A 27,660-nucleotide genomic window follows, 5' to 3' on the forward strand; every position below is an offset into this window, starting at 1 on the left:
CAGAAGCACTGAATGCAAACAGGATGGTAGCATTGAGGTAAGTTGGAAAAGAAGCAGTAGCAAAGGGACTTGTGTTATAATGAGGCAATGTGGGCAGGAATAATAGCCATCTCTACTGAGCTTGGTAGGCGCCTCAGGTGTAGGGTTGCAAGAAATCTCTGTATTACTCTGTTTGAACAAAAATGGGATAGTAGCACAACTTCTTCAGAGAGTGATATAACTACAGGGAGATAAGAAACTTTGATTTCAAGTACAGCTCGTGCTTGGAAGTCCTAGCTGTAGCTTCTGAGTGAAAAACCCCAGCAACATTTTGTGTTCCTCCCTCCCTCCCTCCCACGTTTCACAAACTTAAATAAGTGATCTTATGTAGTGAGTTAGCTGTATGGAATGACCAAAAACCCCCAAAAAAACCAAACCACAAGTGATGTTAAAGAACTTGGTAATTCTCTCTTCACGACACTTACACAGTACCACTTCTGTTTTAATGAATTACAGTGAGTAATTTAAGATGTGTGGCACTGTATAAGGAAGAGGAAAAAACAGGCAAACTACTAAAAAGTCAGTGTTCAGACCTTAGTCATTATGTTTCTAATGACCTTGAAATTGCCCTCTGTGCAGTTGACCTAGCATCTTTTTCAAACAGATGTTTTCTCCTCAGTAGAAGAGATGAACCAAACTGCTGTTGCTGCAGAGCTTCCAATATTAAAAGTCCACATTGAGGCTTTAATGAAATACTCAAAAATAATATGCGATCTGTGTTTCTTCCTTAAATAGGTCTTTTATCCTGATAAAGTGAACCCTAGCATGTTACCAGTGACTGATGACAAAGAATGCTGACTGTAGCTCTCTGGAGATTTTCCCTGTGCTTCAGGAGCAGAGGTGCTGCCCAAGTTTTTCCACTGTGGCATTTCAAAGTGATAAGGCTATTGCATACCTTGCAGGCAAAGGCAAGTGCTGTTTCATCTGTATAATCTCTTAGGAGTCTGACTAGAAATGTGAATGCTGTTTGATAAGCATAAGTCTATGTTACCTACCAGTTTATTTCAGATAGTTCAGCAGATCAGCTACAAGAGGTAGGATTTTAACCACTGAATCATTTTCCCTTGATCTGCCCACCTGTCACTTTCTTAAAGGAGGAGGAACAGTAACCGTCAAACTGTTTTGGTAGAAAACTCAAGGATATGAATGATAAAAATACGTCAAGGGAGGAAGATGGCTGTGGCCCTGTAGCAGTAGCTGAAAATACAGTGTTACACCCATGTTATCCAAAATGCCCATTTTGATCAAAGGACCCAGAAGAAAGAGCAGGTAGACATACCTGATTTTTTTTAGAAAGACAATTGGATAAAAACATTTAATGAGGGGAAGCAAATCAGGCTGTCTTCTGCTTGTCCTTAGATTAATCATCTGAGGAAAAAAAGTATAGAAAAGCTAGAAGCTGCTAAGCCAAGTTGGGGAAAAGTCTTGATAGAGATTCTTTATATACAAATCCTTAGGTGTGCATCCCTATTTTTTGCAGTATCTGTATTAAGATTAGGACAGGTGACAAAGCATTCATAATCTCACAAGTGTGGTGTGTAGTCCCTCTAAATGCAATTTTCCTACTATATGTCCTGGAACATTCCCTGAGGTGGTGTAGGCTTCTGCCAGGACATGTGGATGTCCTCCCAGTTTGTCTTGTACTCAGGTGGGTCAGGCTTTCAGCTGCCTGTAGAGGAAAACAAAGGGGAATTCACTGTTAATACATGAAATCTGTTCTTACTATAATTCCCCTGTATCCTGGCTTCCAGACTCAGCTCTTCTATCAGCCTTAGAACCATGTAATCCATGCAAATATACAGCTCCCTATGATCACCTTTATGTTCTGCCCCCTTCCCTCAGCCCCTTCCACCTCTGGAAAACAGAGGCCTACCTGACTGCAGCTGTGAGACTCCGATACCAGTCATTAATGTCTTGTTGGTCACTGGACATCAACAGCAGTGTCTTGTGTGGAAAGGAAAGCTGAAAGGCAAACAGAATCTGGTGCCATTTTGGCATTCCCTGCCAAGGCAGCGACTGATAAAAGGGGAGCCATCACCGCTGAACTCAGCTCAGCCCTGCATGCTTAACATTGGCACTGAGAGAAGCCAGAGGCTTCTGGATGGTACAGAGCAAGTGCCAGTCTCATCCATTCCTTCCGGCCACAGATGACAGCTCACTTTGACTTAATAGGGTGTTTGGAAGTGGGCAATTACAGTTCTCAGCAGCTTTTCATCCAGTTTTTTCCTGTATTCCAAGCTGCCCCTAGAGGTCCTTCCACTACCACCATCTACAGATCAGAGCTTACCCAAAGATCTTCGCCGTCATAGCTCACAAGGAATGAGCTAACAGCCACCAGGTGCTGCAACCCAGGAAGACCTAAACTTGAAGCCCCTGCCTAAGGCATCAGTCCCAGTCAAAGACCCACAGCCCTCAGGGAACTGGGTGCACAAGCGATCTCTGTTGTGATAATACCCACATCTTTTCGCATTGTCTTCTTCAGGGTTTTCTATAAGCTCAGTCCACAGTCAATGTAATGTTTCATATTCATTGTCACATGACTGTTGAGCTGTCCCCTCTGGCTCTGATGAGGGCATGTCAGTCTTATTGGACCCTCCTCACCTGAGGAGCAACCTGTACCCCAAAGTGCTCAGGAGGGACTACACCACAAAGGGAGAAGGACCTACATCACTCGAGAAGGGTTGCCCTAATTCAGACTAGTTCATTGCATTTACCATTGTCACCACTCTCATCATCTCAGTCCTGTTGAGACAGCTAGAGACCTGCTTTGCAAGTCTGACTCCACTTGATGCTTCTGCCAGGCAGAAAAGAGAAGACTTACACTGAGGAGCCCTCCCTGGCTCTGCGTGTGGCCAAACACTTTATCCACTATGCACTGGTGAAGCGGGTAGACAGCCTGGCATGCCAATTTGTTCGAATTGAGCGGGTGCAGTGGGTGGCAGGGCTTTGTTGAAATAAAGATATCAGAAAAAAGGAAGAACATCCTGCGCTTCAGTTCTTCTCCCTTTGAAGGCACCACCAGAAGCCAGCCTTCCCGGATATACCAGCGCCCTAGGCACGCAAGGGAAATAAAGACAGTTGTCAGATCGTCATTGTCGAAAAAAGGATGCAGTGAGACAAACAGGAACACTGTGAGCTGCCCTTGTAGGTTACCAGGTGCTGTATCAATTCCAGCCACTAGAAAGCACTGAGTATCCACGGGCCAGCTCACCAGCACTGAGAGCACACATGCAGGAACAGTCATCAGCCCAAAACTGATAGTATATGAGGAGCAAGCTGAAGTTTTTATAAATCTAGTATGTTAATTAAGAGGATATTATTCTATCCAAGTCTGTAAAGAAACGAGAACAAAAACATGGTTTGAAAATGGTATGCATACCTTTAAATTAACATAAGCCTTTGGAAAACATACCATGAACTATCTTAAACTGTGTTGCCCAGTTGTTTATTAGCGGTGAAATAGAAGTTAGCCTAAGCTTTAAACATGCATTGTTTTTCCCCCTATTTTATTTCCTTGTGCGTGGCACCAATTAAAAGAAATATATAATTTCACAGGTCATCTAACTATATACAGACCTGCAGCAGTTAACAGGTTACAGAATGAAGATTAGTGCTCTAATGAAAAGAAAGCAAAGGGGATACAAAACAACACATTAGAAGGAAGGTCTGAGTAGGCAACCTTATCAATCTTCTCTTACAGAACAGGGTCCAGTGTAATCCACCCATAAAATGAATTGCAATAAACTAAAAAGCAGAGACATCAGCAAGAAAAAATAAGAAGTTTGAAAAACATAGATGTAAGGAGCAATAAAAAAAACGGCATCTACGCAAAATGGAATGATTAAAGCACTGCCTCTAACTAGAAGGATTATGGTACAAGATAGCCATCAACTCATGGGAATTATGAAAATACCTGCCAGTAAGATTATTTATAAAAATTTAAAGCCACAATAAGGTATTGCCATCTGGCCTGGTCAGGAAAACACCTGCCAAAGAATTTCAGCCACACTTTTTCGTACCTTGGCTTCTGGCTGAGCCAGTAAGTACTTTTTAGAAAACAATACAATTTTGTTTTAATTATTGGTTGTGTCTTACTTAGTGTTCTACACTCACAAAACACAGGCAATTGACTTCCTGCTGAGCTTACTCCACAGGAACCACTCCTCTTATCTGAATAAGAAACAGAAAGAGAAGGGAGAGGGGCAGGAATCAATCCAAGTTTAAAGAACAAATGGAAGGAAGGTGTCAGCAGCACACAGCTTGACTGGGAACCATTTCCCTCAGGCTGAGGTGTGATCAGACTCCCTGGCATACAGTCTGAGCTGGACTGTGCTGGAAGTCTTGGGATACAGATCTGCGTTCAGGATTCCCTGAGGTACATGATTTAGGAAATTCTTGTGAAAGGAGAACAAGGGAATACCCCTAGGGAAGCTAGGGATAACAGAACAGTGTGCTAAGTGAAGTAGGACATTCTAAGATGTATTTGCCCTATACATGGAAGGCAGCAAGAAAAGCAGGGTGTCTTTTCATTGGGAACAGCTCATCTCAGAGACAGCGAGATTTGAGATGCCCAACTCCAAAGCTACCCTTTTTCACTGAATCTATAGCATTATGTTTTCTCACCTTCCCTCCTTGTAACAGGATGCAATCTTAACAGTTCTGCAAAAGCTTGCTTGTTTCTGGAAAGCTGGCCCAAGACTAGGAAGCCCCAGCTCCCTCTTACTTTTCTGCTTCTCACATCCAATTAGTGCCTATTTTACTCCAGCTAATGGAAAATACAACCATCACAATTATCTGTACTAGATAATGGAAAAGTGTCTATAGGCCCTCAACACTTGTCCTACTACATGTCTCAGAATATTTGCAGACAAAAAAAAAAAAAAAAAAAAAAGATTGGCCCCTATGCTTTCAAACAACGGCCATCTCTGGTCTAGCTATCCTGTTTTGGGGACGGGACAGGACATTATCTCATTAGTTCTGTCATTCAAGATAAGTAATGCACTACCCCAATGTGTCCAGGCACTCCCACATATGTTCATGCTCAGTATGAACAGAGCACATCTGTGTTAGCTCCCTTTCAGCTAGCATCACCAAAAGGATTCTGAGAATGGGAAAGAGAATTGTAAATTAATCCGCCCATTGACTGAGCACCTTTGAGAATGATAACCTCAGATAAATAACCTTTTTTTCCTACATGTGTGGGTTTTGGCTGAGGTAGAGTTAATTTTCTTCATAGTAGCTGGTATGGGGCTACGTTTATGGATTTGTGCTGAAAACAGCATTGACAATACAGAGATGTTTTTGTCACTGCTGAGCAGTGCTTGCACAGAGCCAAGGCCTTTTCTGCTCCTCACACCACCCCACCAGTGAGTGGGCTGGGGGTGCACAAGGAGTTGGGAGGGGACACAGCCAGGACAGCTGACCCCAGCTGACCAGAAAGATATCCCATACCATACAATGTCATGCTCAGCATATAAAGCTGGGGGAAGAAGAAGGAAGAGGGGGGACATTCAGAGTGATGGTGTTTGTCTTCCCAAGTAACTGTTATGCATGACAGAGCCCTGCTTTCCTGGAGATGGCTGAACACCTGCCTGCCAATGGGAGGTGGTGAATGAATTCCTTGTTTTGTTTTGCTTGTGCATGGCTTTGGTTTTACCTGTTAAACTGGTTTTATCTCAACCCACGAGTTCCCTCACTTTTACCCTTCTGATTCTCTCCTCCATCCCACTGGGGTATGTTTTTTGAACTCCAAAATCCACATGTGTAAATTACAACCACATTCACAGGTACCTGGAGCTGTGCCTTAGAGACCTTTACACACTGACTTTATCACTCCTCTCCAACTGCAGCACTGTTTCTAGATGACCTCTGCAATAGCAGCGTTTAGTGAGGGCACCGGTGAGGCCCCAAGTGACCATTTCATGTTTGCCCAGACTGGACACATTTTTCACAATATTCCTTATGTAGCTTGGAGCGTGCTTTGGGCACAGAGAACACTCAGACACACAAGAGGTCCTAAAGAAACCTGTTACCCAATTAGATGGGTTCACGTGTCAGTGACTGTGACTTTATATATCTCAGCTATCAACACAAATACTCTGATTTCTGGCACAGTTTAACCATGCAGATAAAAGAAGATTCCTCATGTAGAGGGTGACAGCAGAAGTCCATGAAACTTAAGGTAAAAACCAACACAATGCTTGGTCACTTGACACTCAAATCTATGACACAGGGAGAACACTGCTACTTAACACTCTTCCAAAATTATTTAACGTCTTTCTCTCATTCTCACTCAGGACTTCACTCCTGACTTCCTTGGGTTCCTGTGACTAACTTTCTGACTACATGTGATCAGCTTCTCCTATCTGAAAGGCAATTAAGCTGCTGCTTATCCTTACTAAAAAATTCTTTAAAAGAGACCCACCTGGAGTCAACACCTGGGTCTTCTGTCCTTTGAGCAGTTTCTGAACCCGAAGTAGCTGCAATGAGTTCTCTCTCTTATGAATGATGTCTTGGACCCACTGAGATACCTCAGAAACGGATTTTACAGCCTCTGGAATTATAGAAGCATATTCTGAGGTTATCACAAATGAGTATGTATTATGCCTTATCTATCTTGCTGTGAAAAGATAAGATGAAATTAAAGAAGCAAATCTTTTAAACCAAGTATCAACAACAGATTTATTCAGTAAATTTCAGCAGGAGATTGGACTAGATGACCTGCAGAGGCCTCTTTCCAACCAACACTTCTGTGGTTCTAGAAAACGTTTATTTGCCAACAAAACATTAGACAGAGGAATCATTTCCTGGATTTGGAAGTAAAAACACAAAAAATCCCCCACAAGTTGTGTTAACTGCTAGTAAATATGGCATGAAGGACATGAATTGTCTTAGAAAATTCAGACACATGACCAATAGAATCACAGAATGGTTTGGGTTGGAAGGGACCTTAAAATTCATCTAGTTCCAACCCCTCTGCCATGGGCAGGGACACCCTCCACTAGACCACGTTGCCCGAAGCCCCATCCAACCTGCCCTTGAACACTTCCAGGGATGGGGCATCCCCAGCTTCTCTGGGCACCCTGTGCCACCACTCTCATCATAAAAACTAGAGCTGCCATTTCTCTGACCTAACCCCTAGGCCACTTTCCCAGTCAGTTATTCCACATTATTATTCCCAATGTGTTCTCAGGGACATCTGGATCAACATGGAGAAGGGAAATAGTAATGCACCAGAACCCCAGAGAGAAGATTTTTCTTCCTGTGGAAGTAGACAGAAGATGAGAATCCAAATATTATTAGCAAGGAGGCTGACACTGATCAAAGTGATCAGTAGAATCATACTTGCAAGTTTCTGGTACTCAGCACTGTCTGGGCTGGTGTTCTCCAGCAGGTCTCTGAAGAAGTGCTTGTACCTAAGACAGAGAGAGCAGGTTTATTTCCCAAAAAGATACCAGCAACAGCAGCATCTCCTATTAGTGACAGTGACAGAACGATGAACAACACTCTGCCAGGAGACGGGCTACGCACCTCTAAGTCTAACCAAGCAGCTTTTGGTCACAATTCTTTGATCACATTCATTTTATCTTCAAATTTATCAACTAAATTAACCCAAGTATTTTATACATTTGCAAGCCTTTGGCATTTCCTGGCGATTCAATAAAAGCAACCTCACATATTACTTAAGTTCATGAGACTCTCTTAGCATTCACATAAAAAAATGCCTTCAATAACACACAAATTGCTCTTTGAACTATGTATTATTTTTTTTTTTTATGTCTGAATGGTAGCATTCATACCATATATTTCCTGCCTACACAAGAAAATAAAGGCATTTCTATAAGAACTAGGAGCTGCCTCTTTCTTCTTTCCTCTCCAGTCTTTACCGGAAAGGATCAGATCTCCGCAAATGCTTTCTCCCAGTAAAGTCAAACTATTTTCAGTCTGAAATGACCAGAGAAATATCAACATTGAACAGATTTACAAAACTGCAGAAGTCATATGACCTGCAGTATATGTAACAGAGTTTCCAACAAACTTGAACATGAAAGAGATGATTAATGAAAAAATAAGACCTGTTAAAAAGCCACCATTTTTCCAAACAGTTGGACAGCAAAAAATATACTGCTATTTTAGAAATTCAAAGGAACAGTCCAAAGAATTACAGTGAAAAGAAAACTTACATTTATATCTGCTAAGCTGATTAGAAAGGTTACATAAAGCTACCTGAAAGACTGTGGTATGCTCACTGAATTATTTTCAAAGAAACAAGGCTCTCAATCTCTCAAATTTGCTTTAGTGTGGATAACAGCATGGTTGAAGAGCAGCTACTTGATCTATAGCAACAGCAGCAGGGTTCCTAGCAAACTCCCCGTGCTCTGTATTACCCACAAACCCTCCCCAAGAAAGGGGAGCCCTTGAGTGCATGCAGCACTCGCCTCGTGTGGTCAGCCTGCCCTTTCAAAGGGGAGGAATGCCTGAAGGGGGGAATGCAGCGACCCAGATTGGATCTGTCCAGGCTCAGACAACTGCGATAGGGCAGTGAACCTGAAGAAAGCATATGGCTCTGATAACCAGAGAGGGGAGCAAACCTGCCTCGAGTTCATTGACATCCTCTCTCTCCAAAAGCAACGATCTACAGGAGAGGAGAGTCACAATGCTCCAGGTCAGCAACCCACATAAAAGCAGAGCGATACCATCTCTGGCAGAGAACACCACTTCTGCAGCACTTGAGACAGCTTGCTTTTGTTCAGGGCCCAACTTCAGTAGCTTACTGAGATGATAAAAAGCCTCCAATTCCATTCTGCCCAAGAGCTAGACGAAGGGCTCAGGAGCCAAGGCTAAGCACACCTACCTCTCTGCATCATCTCCCATCCACATACACTGATTCGACTTTACAGGCACATCTTCGGGTCTGTTTCATGGCGCTCCATACACTCTGATTTTCGGACACATTATGCAACTTTACCTCACATAGCAACCAAGACATGTTATGTTCCTTTTTCCCCTCTCATACTAACATATTGAAGACTCAGAACTGGTTACTTACTGGTGCAACCTCTGCAGGGGCAAAGGAAGCAGATCCTCTAGCTTCCTCCCTTGAAACTGCGGTCGAGTCTCCTGGAGTTTCTTAAACCGTCGGAATGACTTACTTTTCCCCAATTGCTCCTGTGTGTAACAGAAGGGACATATAGCTTTGAGTTTATAGAAAGAAATATGTGCTCTAGTCTGCACCAGAGCTTGGAACTCTTAAAACTCCAGTCCTAAACGCAAGCATCAACAACTTGGTGTTGATCACGTCCAGGTGGGTTTTGAATATCTCCAGAGAAGAAGACTCCACAACCTCCTTGTCCTGTCACTGGGCACCAGACAGAAGAGTCTGGCCCCATCCTCTAGACACCCACCCTTTAGATATTTATAAGCATTGATCAGATCCCTTCTCAGTCTTCTCTTCTCCAGATGAGACAGCCCCAGCTCTCTCAGCCTTCCCTCATACAAGAGATGCTCCAGGCCCCTCATCATCCTCGTAGCCCTCCGCTGGACTCTCTCCAGTAGTTCCCTGTCTGTCTTGAACGGGGGAGCCCAGAACTGGACACAGCACTCCAGATGTGGCCTCACCAGGGCAGAGTAGAGGGGAAGGAGAACCTCCCTGGACCTGCTGGCCACTTTCTTCTTAATGCCCCCCAGGATACCATTGGCCTTCTTGGCCACGAGGGCACACTGCTGGCTCATGGGGAGCTTGTTGTCCACCAGGACTCCCAGGTCCTTCTCTGCAGAGCTGCTTCCCAGCAGGTCACCCCCTAACCTGTACTGGTGCTTGGGGTTATTACTCCCTAAGTGCAAGACCCAACACTTGCCCTTGTTGAATTTCGTTAAGTTCCTCTCCACCCAATGCTCCAGTCTGTCCAGATCTCGCTGAATGGCAGCGCAGCCTTCCAATGTGTCAGCCACTCCTCCCACCACCAGCAAACTTGTGAGGGTACACTCTGTCCCCTCATCCAGGTCACTGATGAATATGTTGAATAAGACCAGACCAAGCACTGACCCCTGGGGCACACCAGTAGCTACAGGCCTCCAACTGGACTCTGCGCCATTTATCACAACCTTCTGGGCTCTGCCATTCAGCCACTTCTCAACCCACCTCACTGTCCGCTCATCCAACCCACACTTCCTAAGCTTGCTAATGAGGATGTTATGAGAGATGGTGTCAAAAGCCTTGCTGAAGTTGAAGTAGACAACATCCACTGCTCTCCCTTCATTCACCCAATTGGTCATGCAATCACAGAAGGCTATCAGATTGGTCAGGCATGATCTCCCCTTGGTGAATCCATGCTGACCACCCCCAATAACCTTCTTCTCCACATGCTTAGAGATGACCCCCTGAATGAGCTGTTCCATCACCTTTCCAGGGATGGAGGTGAGGCTGACTGATCTGTAGTTTCCTGGGTCCTCCTTCTTGCCCTTTTTGAAGACAGGAGTGGCATTGGCTTTCCTCTGGTCCTGAGGCACCTCTCCTGTTCTCCATGACGTTTCAAAGATGATTGAGAGCGGCCTAGCAATAACATCTGCCAGCTCCCTGAGCACTCATGGGTGCATCCCATCAAGGCCATGGATTTCTGGATGTCAGGATTGCCTAGATGTTCTCTAACCCAATCCTCCTCAACCAAGGGAAGGTCTTCCTTTCACAAGACTTTCTCTCCTGCCTCCAGGGTCTGGGTTTCCTGAGGGCCAGCCTTAGCAGTAAACGCTGAAGCAAAGAAGGCATTCAGTAACTCTACCTTCTCTGTATACTCCGTCTCCAAGGCACCTACCTCATTCAGCAGCAGGCCCACATTTTCCCTAGTCTTCCTTTTGCTGCTGATGTATTTGGAAAAGCCCTTCTTGTTGTCCTTGACATCCCTGCTTTATACTGCACAGCAGTATAAAGCTAGTATACTCAGCAAATGGAAATAAAGAAAAAAAAGGAAGGTTGACTCAGATAGGAAAACAAGGAGTCTACCTATTGCTTTTGCCACTTGTTTCAAGACAAATCAATGTAGCCCTGCATTCCCATCACCTCAAGGGAAGTATCCAAAATGGCTTTTTTCTCTTGGGAAATTAAAAGTGTGGTATATGTATGCAAATAGAACAGAAGGAAAACATCTCAGTACATCCTGCAGCTGGAAACAAGCACGGACAAAAACTGGAAGTTGGGTGGGTTAAATTCCAGATACAGCTGTCAAGACTTTGAAAAAAAAAATATATCCTTCTGAAATTTCTTGGAAGATAGGATATATTTGGAGAAGTAAGTGGGAAGGAAATTTTTTTCTTCTACTATAGAAAAAAAATTGGGAAGGAAAAGGAAATCCCACTGTTAGGATACAGTTAGTCTTAGTGGGAAAGACTAGGAGACCAGAAAATTACCAGAAAGAGACCACTGTCCCCTAGTGTTCCCACTGCAAATTCTCGAGGCTTGCCATCCAAGGAAGAGTGGGAGTAAATACAGAACTCTGTTTGAGAAAGTTGTGCTCAGCAACGCATATATGTATATAAACACCTCAAACAAGCTTCAAATTTTTGAAGCTCTACATAAGTAGAGAAGTTTTCACCATTCTGTTATGGAAGAAAGACTGAGGAAATAGCAGCAGCCCAGAAAAAGGAAGAAAAATTATCACTCTCGACACAGAAGAAAAACAGAAGGATGTAGCTGTTTCACAGAATGGAGAAAGAGAGAGGAAGAAAGAATATGAAGAATAAAGGAGATATTTACCTTCAAGGTTTTATTTGCCTGCTCCAAATTCTCGGCGTAGTGGCCATAAAGCTCCAGATTCTGACAGAAATTTTCCAATCCTGATCCCAAATTCCCTCTCTCCAGGTGAAGCGACAGAACACTGTGCACAAGGAGGAAAGATAGCTCATGAGGGGTACCTTACTGATGGCATTTTCACAGATACCTCTCGTTCACTCCTATGCTGACCTTCCTTTGTCAGTCTCCACCTCACATCCAGTTTCTGTGCCAAATACATGCATGGTGGTAACAGAGCTACAGAAAACATCCCCTAAAAGTACTGTGGAGCAGAATTACTGGGTTTAAAGCACTATCTAGAGAGCAAGTGGGCATCTGCATATGTGGATACAGATCAGCAGTTTCCTGGGTACATCTACAAGTGCCACTAAGGCTAGCAGTGCTAGAAATGAATGCCTGTTTTGCAAGGTGTTAGCTTTATTTCCTGAAATCTTACTTTCTCATCAATATAGGGTGGTCCTCATATAATTACAGGAATCGCATCAGTGTATTCACTTACTGGCTGGCCGAATATATGGATTCCAGGGGTCCAAATATAGTTTCCAACACAGCAGGCTTCAGTGTCCCTTTGGCCTTCAAAATGGTCACAAAGAACTAAGTAGGAAAAAAGAGACAATTTCAAACAGGTTGAATTCACAGGTCACTCAAAGGTTATTCGTGAAACACAGCAGAAGCAAGAAGTTGCAGCCTGCACACTCTTTAGCTCAAAAGGATATCAAATATTGTGAATGCCTACCTAAGATATCTCTCATCAGATGTAAGACTTCATGGTAACTTTGACCATAACTGTAAATACATGGAACAGCACTACAGCACTGACAGATGTATCTAGGAATACTCAAATAGCCTTTGTTTTTCACCACCTTGTTCATAATCTATGTCTCGTCTGTGCCCCTACATTTCATACATCTCAGGCATCTTAAGGTGAATCCCCTATACAGCTTTAAGTTTTGATTGTATGTCTGTGTGCAGACCAAAGCCAAGACGACAAAACCATGAGCTATCAGATATTACAGAGGAGGTAAAAGAAAACCAATAAAAAAAGTCCTTTCAGCCCCAGCAGTTGTCCCATGCAGTAGGAAAGTATCAAAGTCTTGTTCTTGACCCTTCCCCATGACAACACAAATAAATACATGCTGCCTAAATGTACCTTCGTATCAGAAGGGGCCAAAATACTCACTGTGACCACCAAATCCAGCTGCTCAAGGTATTTGTGTTCGGTTTCCAGCAGCTCCTTGGCTGTCCGGCTGCGCTTTCTCTCCCAGCGAGCTCTCTGCTCTTCCACGGTGTTTGCTCCAGCCATAAACATCAGGGACGAGTCACTCATGGCAGCCTCAGGGCTAATATTCAGAAAGGCAACTGATCCTGAAGAGCCAAGAGAGATGTACACACAATAAATGCACGACCTATGCCACAGGGTAGGATTCCGAGCTACAAACTCTATGCTTTATTATGAAAGAAGAGAAGTTAATTGCCACCAACCGTTATTAACAATTTCCTTCTGCATTCCTACCCGCAGGTACAAAAGCCCTGCATCAACAGGAACAGCATTAGAAAGACCAGGCGATGAAAGCAAGAGCAGTACATCACAATACATCTGTAAGCAAATCTCAAGTCCACAATCCCACCCACAAATGCTGCTTCCTGTGCTATGCCCCATTCTTCATGCAAAATTCTCAACAAACCCAAGGAAGTTAATGGGTGGAAGAGGTACTGTGGGTAGGAGCAGAAAACAGCCATAAGATTTGTCCGGGGGAGAAAGAGAGAGAGAAAGAAAGGGAGCACTCTTGCTTGTTTTCCCACAGAGGTTTCCAAGTAGCAAGTGGTTGCATTTTCATTTTCTAACAGCATTTTGTGATTTTGGCAAAAAGAAACTGAGCAACTGCTGCGAATCACACTGTCCATCTATTAACCAGCTTCTCTGCTGCTCTTTTCTGCAAGAACATCATGGGTTTGTTACAGATAAGAACACAAACTCATTTACTGCCCTCTCTCAGGGAAAGAGGTATGCGTTAGGAGAGCACTGGATAAATATTGCTCTGCCTTTTGATCAAAAGGCAGTGCAGGCTGTTGCACACTTGCCACGGCATGAAGTCTGCAGTTTCCATAGAAGTTGAGCTACAAAAATTCTGGCTTCCACACAGAGAAGCTATACTAATAGAGAAAGATGTGTTGTCAAGGAAAAGGGAATTTGTCAAATGCTGTCTTCCAGATATCTGAATTGATGTCTGAAACAAAAGTTTCACAGCAAATGAGTACCAAGACTCACTCAATGAGCTAGCAAAAGTCATATAGCCGAGGGACACACACAGTATTTTATAATAGCAGGAGTTTCTGTGGAGGTTTTTTTCTCACATTCACTCAGGACACAACAACAAGCCTAGCTGAGGCCAGGTCTGGGTCAGGCAGGGCAGGCCTGGCACCTCTGTGGATGGAGAGACAGCACTGCAGGGAATGCCATGCAGGAGCTTAGCATGAGCATGCAGTTGCAAAGTACTCACCAATAACAGACTAAAAGGCTACCATTTGCAGAGTGCCTTTAGCCAGGGTAGGTCACAGCCATGATTTTCATGTTGCAGCCTGATTTAACAAATATTAATTAAAAAAAAAAAAAAGACAAAAAAAGTTACACCAGGTTTGACCATCTCTTGCTTGCATAAAGCAGTGCAAACACTCCCGTTATCCCAAAATGTATTACATTCTAACTGTCTCAGGTCTGTAGGGTAAGAGTTGTTCAGAGCCCATGGGCAGACTGGAAAATACTTCATCTACAGGTGAAGCATGCCAGCTTGCTTCTCTCTTCTCAGACTCACAGTAGAAGCCACTGAATCCCTTCCATAAGTTAACTATTTTACGATGCCCTACTAGCAACATTCCCTGCCACATTTCTAGATATCATCATTTTCAACATCCTCCAGAAAACTCCCTTTATTATTGCAGCATAGCCACCCCTGATGTGTCTCAGAAGCCTTAACCACCTCGTGGGTCAGATCCAAGGGCCACAGAGCTCCAGGTCCCACCTCGAGGACAGCAGCTGCTGTGGAAGAGGCCGCAGGAAGGTTCAGCCTCGGAGGCCTCAGGGCGGCTCTTATCTGCTCCCCCTCCCGCTGCCTGCTTTAAACCGACTCACCACCGCAGCAGGGCGGCCTTCCACCCGAGGGGCGGCTCGGCGCTGCTCCGGGGTGCCCTGGGCCGCAAGACCCGAAGCAAGACCTCCAGGAGAGCGCAGGGCAGCGCAGGGCAGAGCAGGGCGCAGCGCCCCCAGCTCTCGGCCACCCCCACCCGCTCCCCTCGGGCTCCGGGCTGGTGACTAAGCGCTCCCCTCCCCGACCTCATAGCACCCATCAAACCCACAGCACAGCCCACCACGACCCGAACCGCCTCCTCACCCCCGCCACCGCCCGTTACCTGCTGATCTTCGCCGCCGCCCCACGTTCAAACGGCGGCCCCGCCTCGGCGGGCGGTCCCGGGGCGGAGCGGGAGCCGGAGCGGGGCGGGGCCGGGCCGCGCCGGGGAGGGGAGGGTGGGCAGGCAGGCAGGCAGGCAGGCAGGCAGGCAGGCAGGCAGCCGGGCGGCGGCGCTGGCGCGGGGAGCGGTACGGCATGGTGTCGCTGGGGGAGCGTCGCCCACCGGCCGAGGCGGCCGGGGATCTGGCGGCGCTGGCGGAGCTGGACGAGGCGGCGCTGCTGGGCGGGCTGCGGGAGCGGTTCCTGCGGCAGCAGGTCTACGTGAGTGCCGGGGGCCGGGGAGGGGGGCGGTGGCGGGCGCTCGGCTGACAGGCTCTCCCCTCTCCACCAGACCGACATCGGGGACATCCTCATCGCCATGAACCCCTTCCAGCCCCTGCCGCTGTACGGGAGAGAGGTGAGTCCCCGCGGCCCCCGCCGGCCGGGCCTCGCTACCCCCCAGCCCCTTCACCACCTGTCTGCCACCGCTTCCCCCCAGGTCTCCAGGCAGTACCGGCACCACGAGACGGGCACGCTGCCGCCCCACATCTTCGCCGTGGCCAGCCGGGCCTACCACACCATGCTGGGCCGCCGGGGCGGCCGGCCCCAGAGCCAGTGCGTCGTCATCAGGTGAGGCCTGGGTGGGTGTCCGGGCCGGGCTGGGGGCTTGCTGGAGCCGGGCAGAGGTGGGGGTCGAGGTGGCTGCCAGCAAGCTCTTGCTGGTCGCTCCCCATCAAAGTTTCAGGTGAAGCTCATCTCCCACACCCTTGGTGAGTCAAAGCCAGCTGCGCTTGCAATGCATCGTTCTTCCCGACCTGTCCGCTTTCCAGACAGAAGAGCGGGCAGATTGCAGACAGAGGTGCATGGCAAACAAAGCTGGCTTTTGTGGAGCAACTCAGCTACCAATGCCAGTAACACAGCTAAATATGTCAGGTTTGCTTCTGGAGGGATGTGGCATTGGAAGATTAACCAGCTATGTGGAAGGCCATAGGGTGCTCTTCCCAAGTCTCACTGTAACTGCTGTAATAAAGGTTGTATGTAATGGAAGGGACCTGTTTTCCCAAAGTGGAGCTTCCCATATGTAACCTAAAAGCAGGGGACAGAACAACAGAAGCTTCTTTGCCATGACAGTTTTGAGAATCTGGTCAGGGAAAATCTTACTGTTGTGGGCAATTCTGTGCACTAGAGGGAAAAAAATGGGCTCTTGTAACCAAAGAGCGTACCAGTGTCATGAGCATTTCACTCCATGATGTCACTATTGTTCTGCTGAAACTGCGCAGGGCAGCAGATAGGATCAGCTAGCAGAGAAAGCTTCAAACGGCATCAAGGAGAAAGCATCAAAACACTAACTGCCTGTTCAGGATAGTGTAAAGAACAGTTTAAATGTCAGCTTAAATGATTAATTACCAGCTTGTTTGATTTAATATTTCCTCTTTATAGTGGCCTTCTGATCATTTTATCAGTATTTTCAGTCTGCATGGTGTGGAAATGACTTGCTGAATCACTGCTGAGTGTTGTGGTGGGACTGGGAAGTGACCTTGAGGGTCCAGCCCCACTCATTTCTCTAGCCTGCAAGCCATAGGTGCCTGTGCTTTACATGAAGCGCTCTCACAAAGCGAAATTGCAGTGGCAGCTGGGGAATCAGCAGGTGAAAGAGGTGCTGCTGGTAGGGCTCTTAGGGATGGAGAACAGTCATAGTATTTGTCTTGGGAGATGGAAGACAAGAAAGAGTAGCCTGAGGGTGTTTGCCAAGAAGTCAGTGGTCTGATTGTTTTCTGTCAGCAGATTGTGATCTCAGAGATGAAAGTCTGATCTACTCCTATGCATCCTGCAACCCTGTTACTTGGTTTGTGTGTTGCTATCATGGGAACTTCATGGTTTTGCTCTCCTCTACTTAGCAGCGAAACAGTCATTAGTAAGATTATCTGACGTGAGCAAAGTTGGAATGGAAGGGGAGGAGGAACTCACTCCTGTTAGACCACAGTTCATCAGAATAGTATGGGGATGCACCAGGCTCTATTCTTTGTGGTCTCTTTGGTCTCTCCAATGTAGTCTGGGAGGTCTGGATGGCATGATAAAAACTCATTGCAATCGAATTGTCCTGTGCTGCAAATTCCATTTGTTCCTCTTGCCTTCCCAATCCCAACGGGTGTTAGTCATAGCCTGGGTATGCTGTGGTACAGCACTTGGGTCTCCTGGAGATGGCTTTGCTTTTCTTCACAGCCTGGGGCAGTTACACCTGCATCTGGAGAGTGTTTGCAGGACCTGGTGAAGCTATTGTGCTTGTTGGAGGATGCAAACACAAAGTTGAACTGTGGGAGTGCAGACTGATAGTGCTTTTGTGGAGAAAGAAAATCACTGAAAAGAAAAAAAGCATATATTGAGCAGGGGGATGCTGTCTGGATGCTATGTTCTCAGCTGGAAAAATGGCCTTACTTTGTTTGTGCATATTCGCATGGTGATGGCCTGATCTGTGCTTGAGATCATGTATCTGTCATAGTATTTGAGGTACTTTGCCACCTATGACATAACTTGATCCCAAGCACAGTCACTGGGAGCTACAAAGCAGTAAAGCCACACCAGATGCTCAAAGGTCAGGTGTGGAAACAGAGACCTGCCCTCAAGTATACTTTCAGCATTTCCTGCATTTCTTTTTTTTTTTTTCTGTGCATATGCTGGAGTTCTCCACTGGTATGATGTTGTCAGTCAAGGACACATGGTTTCACTGATTGTACATTCACCCTCTCAGGACAGGCGAAACTGCACTTTCTGCGTGCTGCTTGTTTGACTTGGAGGTGGAGGTGCTGGGCACGTGTGATGGCAAAGTGACATTCACCACTGCCGCTGTGGGCGTGTGGGTAGCTCTGTGGTGGCGTGCCCACATTCTCAACTGGCTGATGCACATGAATGTGTGAAATGCCTGAGATTTGAGATTGCCACAGTATCTCAAGATCAGTACTCAGTTGTGGATGTGAGATGTATGGGGCAAATGTCTTTGAAGAAAGAGGAAGCTATCATCTCCAGCATATGAGAGGGAGCTGACAGATCACTTTTGAAGGAGGTTGTTTTCCAGAAGTTAGATGTATTTTTTCTTAAGAAGCAGATCAAATGGTCTATCTGGTGCATCCCATCCAGAAGTGACAGCATGGGGTATATCTGTACTCCCTTGCAGATGGGGAAATACTCACCTGGGGAGGGATCATGATCTCATGGAACCTGCTGTGTAAAGCTGTGGTGCAAGTTTGTACTCACACACGCAGAGTAGCTGAAAAAGTTGTGAAACTCTTGGACGGGAGAGCGCTCTCAAGTGATGGGACACTAAGACATAAGGGGCAGAACAGCTATACTTTACAGCTGCTGGAATTTCCTTTGCTTTTTCTTGGCAGTGGAGAGAGCGGTGCAGGGAAAACAGAGAGTACGAAGCTATTGTTGCAGCACATAATGAACCTATGCAAAGGCAACTCACAGCTTGAGCAGCAAATCCTTCAGGTAAGTCATTACAGGATGGTGGTTGTAGATGCAGAAGCAACACTGCTATAAGACAGCTTGCATTAGGCTCAGGAAGCCAGCTGATGAAGTCTTGATTTAGTGGTACACAGGGATGGAGAATCCACACACCCTTCATTCACCTTTCCTGGGCTACTTGTACTTACTGTGAGGCACATACCTGCTCACTGGCTGACTTCAACTTTGCTGTTTTCATATACTTTTGCTAGCTGATTTTGAAACATATTTGTCTCTTTGGTGTGAAGTATTTCCACTTGAATTGCTCCCCAAGGAGTTATAGGATTTTTTGAGCAAATCATACCTTAACCTTCCATGTGGTAGACCAAGCAGAATGAGTTCTTGGACTACTTAATTTTAAAGTCTGTGTCTCTGGGTTTCCTGTAGTGTCGTCTGTGTGTGGGTGAGTTAACTTTGGCTGGATACCAGATGCCCTCCAAGCCACTCCATCCCTCCCCCTCATCAAGTGAACAGAGGGAGAAAAATACAACAAAAGGTTCATGAGTCAAGATAAGGACAGGGAGATCACCCAGTAATTACCATCATGGGCAAAACAGACTCAACCTAGGGAAAATTAATTTATTTTATTGCCAATTAACAACAGAACAGGATAATGGGAAATAAGAACAAATCTTAAAACACCTCCTCCCACCCCTCCCTTCTTCCCAGGCTCAACTTCACTCCGCATTTCTCTCCCTCCTCCCCCGCAGTGGCACAGGGCGATGGGGAATGGGGGTTGTTCATTACAGTTGTATCTGCTGCTCCTTCCTCCTCAGGGGGAGGACTCCTCACACTCTGCCCCTGCTCCACCGTGGGATCCCTCCCACAGGAGACAGTCCTCTGTGGACTGCTCCAACGTGAGTCCTTCCCACGGGCTGCAGGTCTTCACCAACTGCTGCAGCGTGGGTTCCTTCCATGGGGTGCAGACCTTCAGGACCAGACTGCTCCAGCATGGGTCCCCCACGGGGTCACAAGTCCTGCCAGCAAACCTGCTCCAGCATGGGCTCCTCTCTGCACAGGGCCACAGGTCCTGCCAGGAGCCTGCTCCAGTGCAGAATTCCCACGGGGTCACAGCCTCCTTCAGGCACCCACCTGCTCTGGTGTGGGGTCCTCCATGGGCTGCAGGTGGGTATCTGCTCCACCATGGACCTCCATGGGCTGCAGGGCAACAGCCTGCCTCACCATGGGCTTCTCCACAGGCTGCTGGAGAATCTCTGCTCCAGCGCCTGGAGCACCTCCTGCTCCTCCTTCTTCATTGATCTAGAGGTCTGCAGAGTTGTTCCTCTCATATCTTCTCACTCATCTCTTCCAGCTGCTGTTGCGCAGCAATTTTCCCCCCCTCCTTAACTCTGCTATCCCAGAGGCACTACCACTGTTGCTGATGGGCTCAGCCTTGGCCAGCAGCGGGTCCATCCTGGAGCCAGCTGGCATTGGCTCTGTCAGACGTGGCGGCAGTTTCTGGCACCTTCTCACAGAAACTACCTCTGTAGGCCCCCCACCCTGTTACCAAAACCTTGCCATGTAAACACAGTGCTATGCTTTGGGCTCTGGAACGGTATATTATTTCAGTGTGGTATCATCCACAGTGGATCCAAAGTGAATGCCTGTGTTCTGTTGTGGGAACATGGCATTGATACACCTGCTGGCTGCACTTAGAGCTGGCTTGGACCGCACTGCCAAGCTGCTTCTGACCTGCACAGGTTCAGGAAGCAGGATGGCTGTGTTTGCTCAGTGTTGTGCCTGGCCTAATGGACCCTGAAAGACTTGACTGGAAATGCTTATAGCCAGCCTGCATTCCTCTATTGGAAACAAAATTCACTTCAATCCACGTGAGCTGCCCTTGGAAAACCAAGAGGTGACAAAAGAAATAATAGTAATCTTATTTGTTTCCTGTAGATGTATTCAAGGGCTAAGTTAGCCCTTTTGGGATTATAGTCTCATTCTGTAAAGCTGTGTTCAGCAGGCTGCCCAGCATATACCCTAAGGCATTGTTTTTCCAGTCAGCAGGCATTCTTTGCTCAAATATGGAAAGATTATCATTTGACCTTGTTTGCATCCAGTTTACCAAGCTGGTCTTAGTCTTCTGTTAGTTTCTTTATAATTCGGTGTCCTGAGCCTTATGCTGTCTGCAAATTTCAGTAGCTAAGTTGTCATGCTTGCATTTACTGAGTGCCATGTTTACCTCTTTTATTGTTATCATAGAACCATAAAATCGTTTGGGTTGGAAGGGACCTCAAAGATCACCTAGTTCCAACCCCCCTGCCATGGGCAGGGACACCCTCCACCAGACGAGGTTGCCCAAAGCCCCATCCAGCCTGGCCTTCAACACTTCAAGGGAGGGGGCACCCACAGCTTCTCTGGGCAAACTGTTCCAGTGCCTCACCACCCTCACAGTAAAGAATTTCTTCCTCATATCTAATTTAAATCTACCCTCTTTTAGTTTAAACTCATTACCCCTTGTCCTATCACTACATTCCCTGATAAACAGTCCCTCTCCAGCTTTCCTGTAGGCCCCTTCAGGTACTGGAAGGCCGCAGTAAGGTCTCCTTGGAGCCTTCTGTTCTCCAGGCTGAACAACCCCAACTCTCTCAGCCTGTCCTCACAGGAGAGGTGCTCCAGCCCTCTGATCAGCTTCGTGGCCTCCTCTGGACTCTCTCCAACAGCTCCATGTCTCTCCTGTACTGGGGCCCCCAGAGCTGGACGCAGTACTCCAGGTGGGGTCTCACAAGAGCAGAGTAGAGGGGCAGGATCACCTCCCTCGACCTGCTGGTCACGCTGCTTTTGATGCAGCCCAGGACACGGTTGGCTTTCTGGGCTGCAAGCACACAGTGCCGGTTCATGTTGAGCTTCTCATCAACCAAGACCCCCAAGTCCTTCTCCTGGGGGCTGCTCTCAATCCATTCCTCACCCAGCCTGTAGTTGTGCTTGGGATTGCACCAACCCACGTGTAGGACCTTGCACTTGGCCTTGTTGAACTTCACGCAGTTTGCACAGGCCCACCTCTCCGGCCTGTCAAGGTCCCTCTGGATGGCATCCCTTCCCTCCAGCGTATTGACCACACCATACAGCTTGGTGTCGTCGGCAAACTTGCTGAGGGTGCACTCAATCCCTGTCCGTGTCGCCAACAAAGATGTTAAACAGTGCTGGTCCCAGTACCGACCCCTGAGGAACACCACTCGTCACTGGTCTCCACTTGGACATGGAGCCATTGACCAACTCTTTAAGTGCAACCATCCAGCCAATTCCTTATCCATTGAGTGGTCCATCCATCAAATCCATGTCTCCCCAATTTGGAGAAAAGGATATCATGCAGGACAGTGTCAAATGCTTTGCACAAGTCCAGGTAGATGATGTCTGTCGCTCTTCCCTTATCCGCCAACACTGTAACCCCATCATAGAAGGCCACCAAATTTGTCAGGCATGATTCGCCCTTAGTGAAGCCATGTTGGCTGTCACCACTCACCTCCTTATTTTCCATGTGCCTGAGCATAATTTCCGGGAGGACCTTCTCTGTGATCTTGCCAGGCACAGAGGTGAGACTGACCAGCCTGTAGTTCCCTCACTGACTGGTCTGTAGTTCCCTGTTGTAGTATTACAGTCAAATTATCTAGTGATACCATGTCAGATGCTTTGTGAAAATCTGTTAAACCAACTTTATCTTTTAACAAATGAGTCAATGATCTTCCTGATATCAGATGAGTTTGTGCTTATTTTCAGTAATCTCATGCTGCTTAGTCTGTGTTATATTTGCCTCTCTCAGTTTCCTTATCCAGGATATGATAAAATAGATGATCTTGAGTACTCATGGAGTGATTCCTATTCCAGCTGAATGTTGAATAGTAAATGCTAGAGTTAAACTTTTCCAAGTCAGTTAGACTGGATCACTTAATATAAAGAATGCTTGTTCTACTTGCTCACTTGTTTTAGGTAAATCCATTGCTTGAAGCTTTTGGCAATGCCCAGACTGTAATGAATGACAACAGCAGCCGCTTTGGAAAATACATACAGCTGCGTTTCCAGAATAATACAGGTAAAGTCAAGGGCAATTACTAGTTTAGGGGATGGTTAGACACCAGTGGGAGTGGACTGAGTTGCCAGAACTTGTGGAGGGTGAAATTTTGGCACTTGGTTCCCTGTGAGAAGGGTGTGCAATTAAGTAAAATCTTACAGTAACTACAGCTGTAGGATAAGGCCTGGGTTTGGACAGTGTGGGAGTACAGCAAGGATATGGGGGTGATGGTGCAGGGAAGGTATCAGTAATACTCTGTGGTACCAGAAGCCTTGGTTGCTGCTAAAGGAGATGAGCAGACATCTCTAAGATGATGGGAAGCATGGAGAAGCCCAATTCCAGTGTGCTGGGCAGCCTAGAGGGTCTTGTACACCAGAAAGTTATTTTAGGCAATTCCATGCTCCTATCACCAAATAAGAGATGTGGGACAGCTCAGTCAGCATCATGTCCCCAGGTGCATACTTTACCCTGTCACTTTCTTGTGTGCAGTGCGAGGTGCAAAGCTGAGTGAGTACCTGTTAGAGAAGTCACGGGTAGTGCAACAAGACACCGGGGAGAGGAATTTCCATATCTTCTACTACATGTTTGCTGGACTCTCTTTGGAGAAAAAGGAGATGTATGGGCTATTGGATCCTTCACTCTACAGGTACTTCAAAGGCAGACCATAGTTTAGTCTTCATGATGGGGGGTGGAGGGGAAAGCAGCATAATGGAATCTATGCCTCTGCCCTGTGACTCTACCTGTGAAGCCTGGTACAGGTAAACAAATGAGTGGAAGCTGGAGTGTGATCTGAATGGAGCTGCATGACGAGGTCTTATGGGTCATCATGGAAGCTGGGAGGTCTGGAATCTCTTCTTTGTTGCATTACCTTCGAAAAGTTTCTTTCCCTTTCATGTCTCCACTGCTGCTGATCTGCTTTGTTCCTTTGGGGTAGGACTGACATGCTGTGCTGATTGTGTGACGGTTTTTGTATGGGATATACACTTCCTCAGGTACATAAGTGGACGCTTTGGTACACAGGATGTAGCTCAGCGCTGGAAGCACAAATACCAAGAGGTGTGCAATGCCCTTGACATGGTGGGCTTCCAAGAACAGGTCAGTTCTGGGGTAGTGTAATTTCCATCTGTGCTTCCTGCAGGTATAGGGTATCTTTCTGGCTGCTGGTTTGAGGCTCAGTCCTATTTTTCTCCTTTCTGGATTTTCCATGTTGCTTCCAAACCACCTGAGTCTGTCAGACACTGTGTAGAACCTTTTTCTGCAGGCTGCCTGTGCCTTTCCCTCACCTCTCCAACTTCTGTGGCCAACTTCTGTTATATATGTTACATGCTGATAACTATTCAGTCACCTTTCTTTTGTGCTTTAGGAGCAAGTGGACATGCAGGCTATCTTGGCTGGTGTGTTGTCTCTGGGCAACGTGACCTTTGAGCCTGAGGAGAGCAATGGGTCTGTAAAAGTGAGCGAAGCCTCCCGGGGATGGCTGAAGGCTGCAGCGGTGAGTCACAAGAAGAGCTGACAGAACCATATGGATATGATGCCAGTTCCCACTGGCAGTGTGACTGCAGGAGCTCCTCCTGCCAGAGATGGCAGAGGACGTTTCTGCCTCAGAGTGTGAAAGCTTCTGAAGAACAAGGAGTTTTTTTCAGAAATGCACAGTATGACCCTTTGACTGCATTTGTGTTCACTGCTATTCATTCCCAAAGAGACGCTTCCCAGCTTCTATTTCTTGTGTGTCTAGAACCAGTGTCTTGCATATGGCAGTATCACACATGCCTTGTTGACTTCATACAGTACAAGCTTTTTAAAATTAAATGTTATTTGTTACTAACTGTGATGATGCCTTGGAGAAATTCAGGTGTGCAGTATCTGAACACTAGTTCTGTGTTTTTGAGATCTTGTCCAAGGATACAACCTTAACTGCTATCAATTTTTGTTGGTTTTGCAGAATTAAACTCTCTACTATTTCACATGAAATTATCACAGATTAAGAAGTATATATTCTGCAGGACCATCCCATTTTTGTTATATGGGATGGATACATTTTCCTACTTTGTTAACAACACAAAGTAGAAAAATGTAACGTATTTCTGCCCTTTCTATGTCTTTTTATTTTGACCTGTTTGAAACCCCAGCTCCCTTGATTTTTAGTTTCACTCACTTCTCTTTGCCTATTTCCTTCCTCCACCATGCCTGAAACAACCACCTACATCTGTTCACCAGCCAACTTTTTTTTGTCTTATTTCTTAAAGTCTCCTCCTTGTTTTTTGCCCACAGGAGGGGAATTCCTGTTAAAGCGATCACTGAGGGGTTCAGTTGTGTATGAGTTCCCTTTGTTTCCTGTCTCTTGTGGGTTTGTGTGACTGGTGTCTGCTGAAGCTCAGAGACTTCAGCACTTGCACAGTCACCTCGGTGTGGTGCTGTTCAATAAGTCATTAAACCACTCAGCAGGGACTGGTGCGGCTCCCAGAGAAGGTGAAAGGTGGCAGCACTGGCAGAGCAAAACAGAAAATATGAGCGCAGGACTGAGCTTGGTCACTGCACGGATAATGCAAATGTCAGAGCCTGCATCTGACTGGTGCTGCAAGATGTTAACAGTAATATTTGTCTGACAGCAGAGCTCAAAGGCCTCAGTCTGAATCATGACCTCAGTACACTGGGTGTTACACATGTGGGGGTGTTACTCCCCACATGTAGAAGAAAGGTTTACTATTGACTGTCCTCATCTATTTCTTCTCTCCCAGGGTCAGTTTGGGGTCCAGGAAGATGAACTGTTAAAATGCCTTATTTGTACGATGTCAGTGACCCGAGGTGAGCAGATTCAGCGTTTTCACACCCAGCAGCAAGCAGAAGGTAAGAAACATAATGAATTGCAGATGTGCTGGCCAGAAAGACTGACACATATTGGAGGTAAGGGTATCTCCACACATGTGCAACTTGTTGGGAACAAAGATATCTGTATGTGCCCCTTCACTTTTCTTGCAGGGAGGCAAGTATATCAGTGTTTATCTGTTTAGTCTCTTACTGACATATAGGACCATGAATGCTGCTTTTGTTTGATCTCCAGAAGACTGCAGAAATTAAATGAGAAATGAAGGAATTAGCCTTGCTTTCTCCCTCAGTCCAGCCTGGAAGGAAACTGTAGGTACTTGTACAAAAGAGGGGAAGGTTCCTGCTGCGGTATGCTGGCAGTGTGCAGAGCTCTAGGTAGTAGATGGAGAAATAACTGAATCAATGAGAGAGCACAGTGTCAAGGAAGGAGTGAGATGAAAGTATGTTAAAATAACAAGTGCAAGGTGTTATTTTCCCTTTCAATAAGACAAGAAAATAATCCAAGATAATCAGCACAAAAAGGTTCAGTTAAAGTAAAATATTTTTTTAAAAAGCACGAAATCCCAGGATATCTAGATTATTGTTTAAGATAAATGAAAGAAAAAACTGAAAATGCAGAATTAGCTAGTTCTGTTTCCCAAATTTCTTCTCTTGCATTTCTCTAGACAATAAAATAAACACCTCCCATCAGTAGGTGCATCATGCAGGAGGTCATGGTTATTTGGTCTCATTCTTCTTAGAATGTCAGCAAGCTTTCCATCATTTGCATTCTCCTCTTGCCCACAGTGTTTAAATACTTTGCAGCTGTGGGTTAGGAGGAAGAGAATCATTCAGTTTTCCAAGTACAACTTGGAGCCTCTCGCTTGGTTTCTCAGTGAGGGAATCCAGACTCAGCAGACCTGCAGAGGGAAGACCAAGTCTCTGGATATTCTAAAAACCGGCTGGACTTTTTTGGAAATTAAATTTTCCATTTCAGATGGTCTCACAAATGCCCTAGTATGCCATATCTGATCTCCTAGAAAGATTGTGAAGACTTTGGAATGAAAGACTTCTGTGTGAGCATGCAGAGAGCAAGGACGATCAGGCAGATATCTAATGTTTATCTGATCTTTAAGCTTCATAAACCACTAGACAATGTTGCTAGAGGTGAATGTATTGAGCTAGCTTGTGTGCTGTGTTCCCTGCTCTCCTTGGAGCCCTGCAGCGAGCTGCTGCTGTTCTCTCTGTGCAGATGCTCGGGACTCCATTGCAAAGGTGGCGTATGGCCGAGTGTTTGGCTGGATCGTTTGCAAGATCAATGAGCTGCTGGCTGAGAATGTGGATCCTGAGGTGGAACTGAGGGAGATAGGTGAGTTCTGCCTGCTTTGCTCCTGTTCTGTCCTCAAACATGCGTCCCTCAACCACAACAAAGGAAAGGCACAATATGAGGTTTCGCAGAGATGGTATGCAGGGTTCCATTATCAAAGACATGATCATGTTGGAGATAAGAAGTCGGTAGGGCCTTGGCTAACTCTGAGCAGTTGATTGGTCTGAAGCAACTGTGAGGCCGTAGTTCTGGGGCACTCTGGCTTTACAGATGAGCTGAGGGTGTGAGTGAGGCCTCTCCTAACTAGTTCTTCAAGGGGAGTTATGTGAGAGGTGCCACTGGTGACTCGACTGGGGTTTCCCTGTGCCACAAGAGCTGGGTGATGTGAGATTTAGTTGTGTGTTGGGGTACACAGCTGTCTGCGAGGATGGTCTGCAGGCTCCATGATGTGTTCATCTTTCCTCTTTTAGGTATCTTGGATATTTTTGGGTTTGAAAACTTTGCAGTGAATCGTTTTGAACAGCTTTGCATAAACTTGGCCAATGAGCAGCTGCAGCATTTCTTCAACTGTGTAAGTCTGCTGTGGGTGACCTCACCTGGTGTGGCAGATAAAGCAGAGCACTGATCTACCTTGCATATGAAGGAGAGTTTGGGGAAAAACAGGTCTATTGCATGGACAGGCAAAAATGGTGATTAATGAAACTGCAACCTTCTCTGCTGTGGCAGGGGAGCCACTGGGGCAGGG

General features: G+C 46.3%; 2 protein-coding genes across 4 annotated transcripts in view; one reads left to right on the forward strand and one right to left on the reverse strand.

Annotated features, from left to right (window-relative positions):
- Nucleotides 1–1,104: 1,104 nt before the first annotated feature.
- ARHGEF39 (Rho guanine nucleotide exchange factor 39) lies at nt 1,105–13,151 on the reverse strand. Its single transcript, XM_075739607.1, has 9 exons — nt 13,005–13,151; nt 12,324–12,418; nt 11,789–11,909; nt 9,089–9,207; nt 7,384–7,454; nt 6,464–6,592; nt 2,861–3,090; nt 1,913–2,001; nt 1,105–1,708 (listed from the first exon to the last, which is right to left on the reverse strand). The coding sequence occupies exons 1-9, from the start codon at nt 13,149–13,151 to the stop codon at nt 1,693–1,695; spliced, it is 1,017 nt and encodes a 338-aa protein (XP_075595722.1). The 3' UTR covers nt 1,105–1,692.
- LOC104641076 (myosin-IIIb) overlaps nt 13,133–27,660 on the forward strand; it is a 30,668-nt gene continuing 16,140 nt past the window's right edge. The window contains exons 1-12 of one of the 3 annotated variants that reach the window (XM_075739603.1): nt 13,133–13,242; nt 13,344–13,423; nt 15,623–15,688; nt 15,770–15,900; nt 18,657–18,759; nt 22,702–22,804; nt 23,273–23,429; nt 23,776–23,878; nt 24,147–24,275; nt 25,522–25,630; nt 26,841–26,957; nt 27,386–27,486. In XM_075739603.1, coding sequence (XP_075595718.1) covers nt 13,391–13,423; nt 15,623–15,688; nt 15,770–15,900; nt 18,657–18,759; nt 22,702–22,804; nt 23,273–23,429; nt 23,776–23,878; nt 24,147–24,275; nt 25,522–25,630; nt 26,841–26,957; nt 27,386–27,486 — 1,152 coding nt within the window. In that variant the 5' untranslated portion in view covers nt 13,133–13,242; nt 13,344–13,390. Of the gene's footprint in view, nt 13,243–13,343; nt 13,424–15,336; nt 15,553–15,622; nt 15,689–15,769; nt 15,901–18,656; nt 18,760–22,701; nt 22,805–23,272; nt 23,430–23,775; nt 23,879–24,146; nt 24,276–25,521; nt 25,631–26,840; nt 26,958–27,385; nt 27,487–27,660 lie in introns of those variants that run through there. The other 2 variants (XM_075739602.1, XM_075739604.1) reach the window with 2 other exon arrangements.

Source organism: Balearica regulorum, chromosome Z (genome assembly GCF_011004875.1).
Source record: "Balearica regulorum gibbericeps isolate bBalReg1 chromosome Z, bBalReg1.pri, whole genome shotgun sequence".
NCBI lineage: Eukaryota > Metazoa > Chordata > Aves > Gruiformes > Gruidae > Balearica > Balearica regulorum.

Excerpts from the sequence above, each read along its gene's own strand:
- ARHGEF39 (XM_075739607.1), bottom strand. The coding sequence starts at position 13,151 with ATGAGTGACTCGTCCCTGATGTTTATGGCTGGAGCAAACACCGTGGAA. Across the intron at positions 9,208-11,788 it reads AGGCAAATAAAACCTTGAAG|GAGCAATTGGGGAAAAGTAA; the intron begins GTAAATATCTCC and ends TGTTACACACAG. Across the intron at positions 7,455-9,088 it reads CCCCTGCAGAGGTTGCACCA|GTACAAGCACTTCTTCAGAG; the intron begins GTAAGTAACCAG and ends TCTCTGTCTTAG.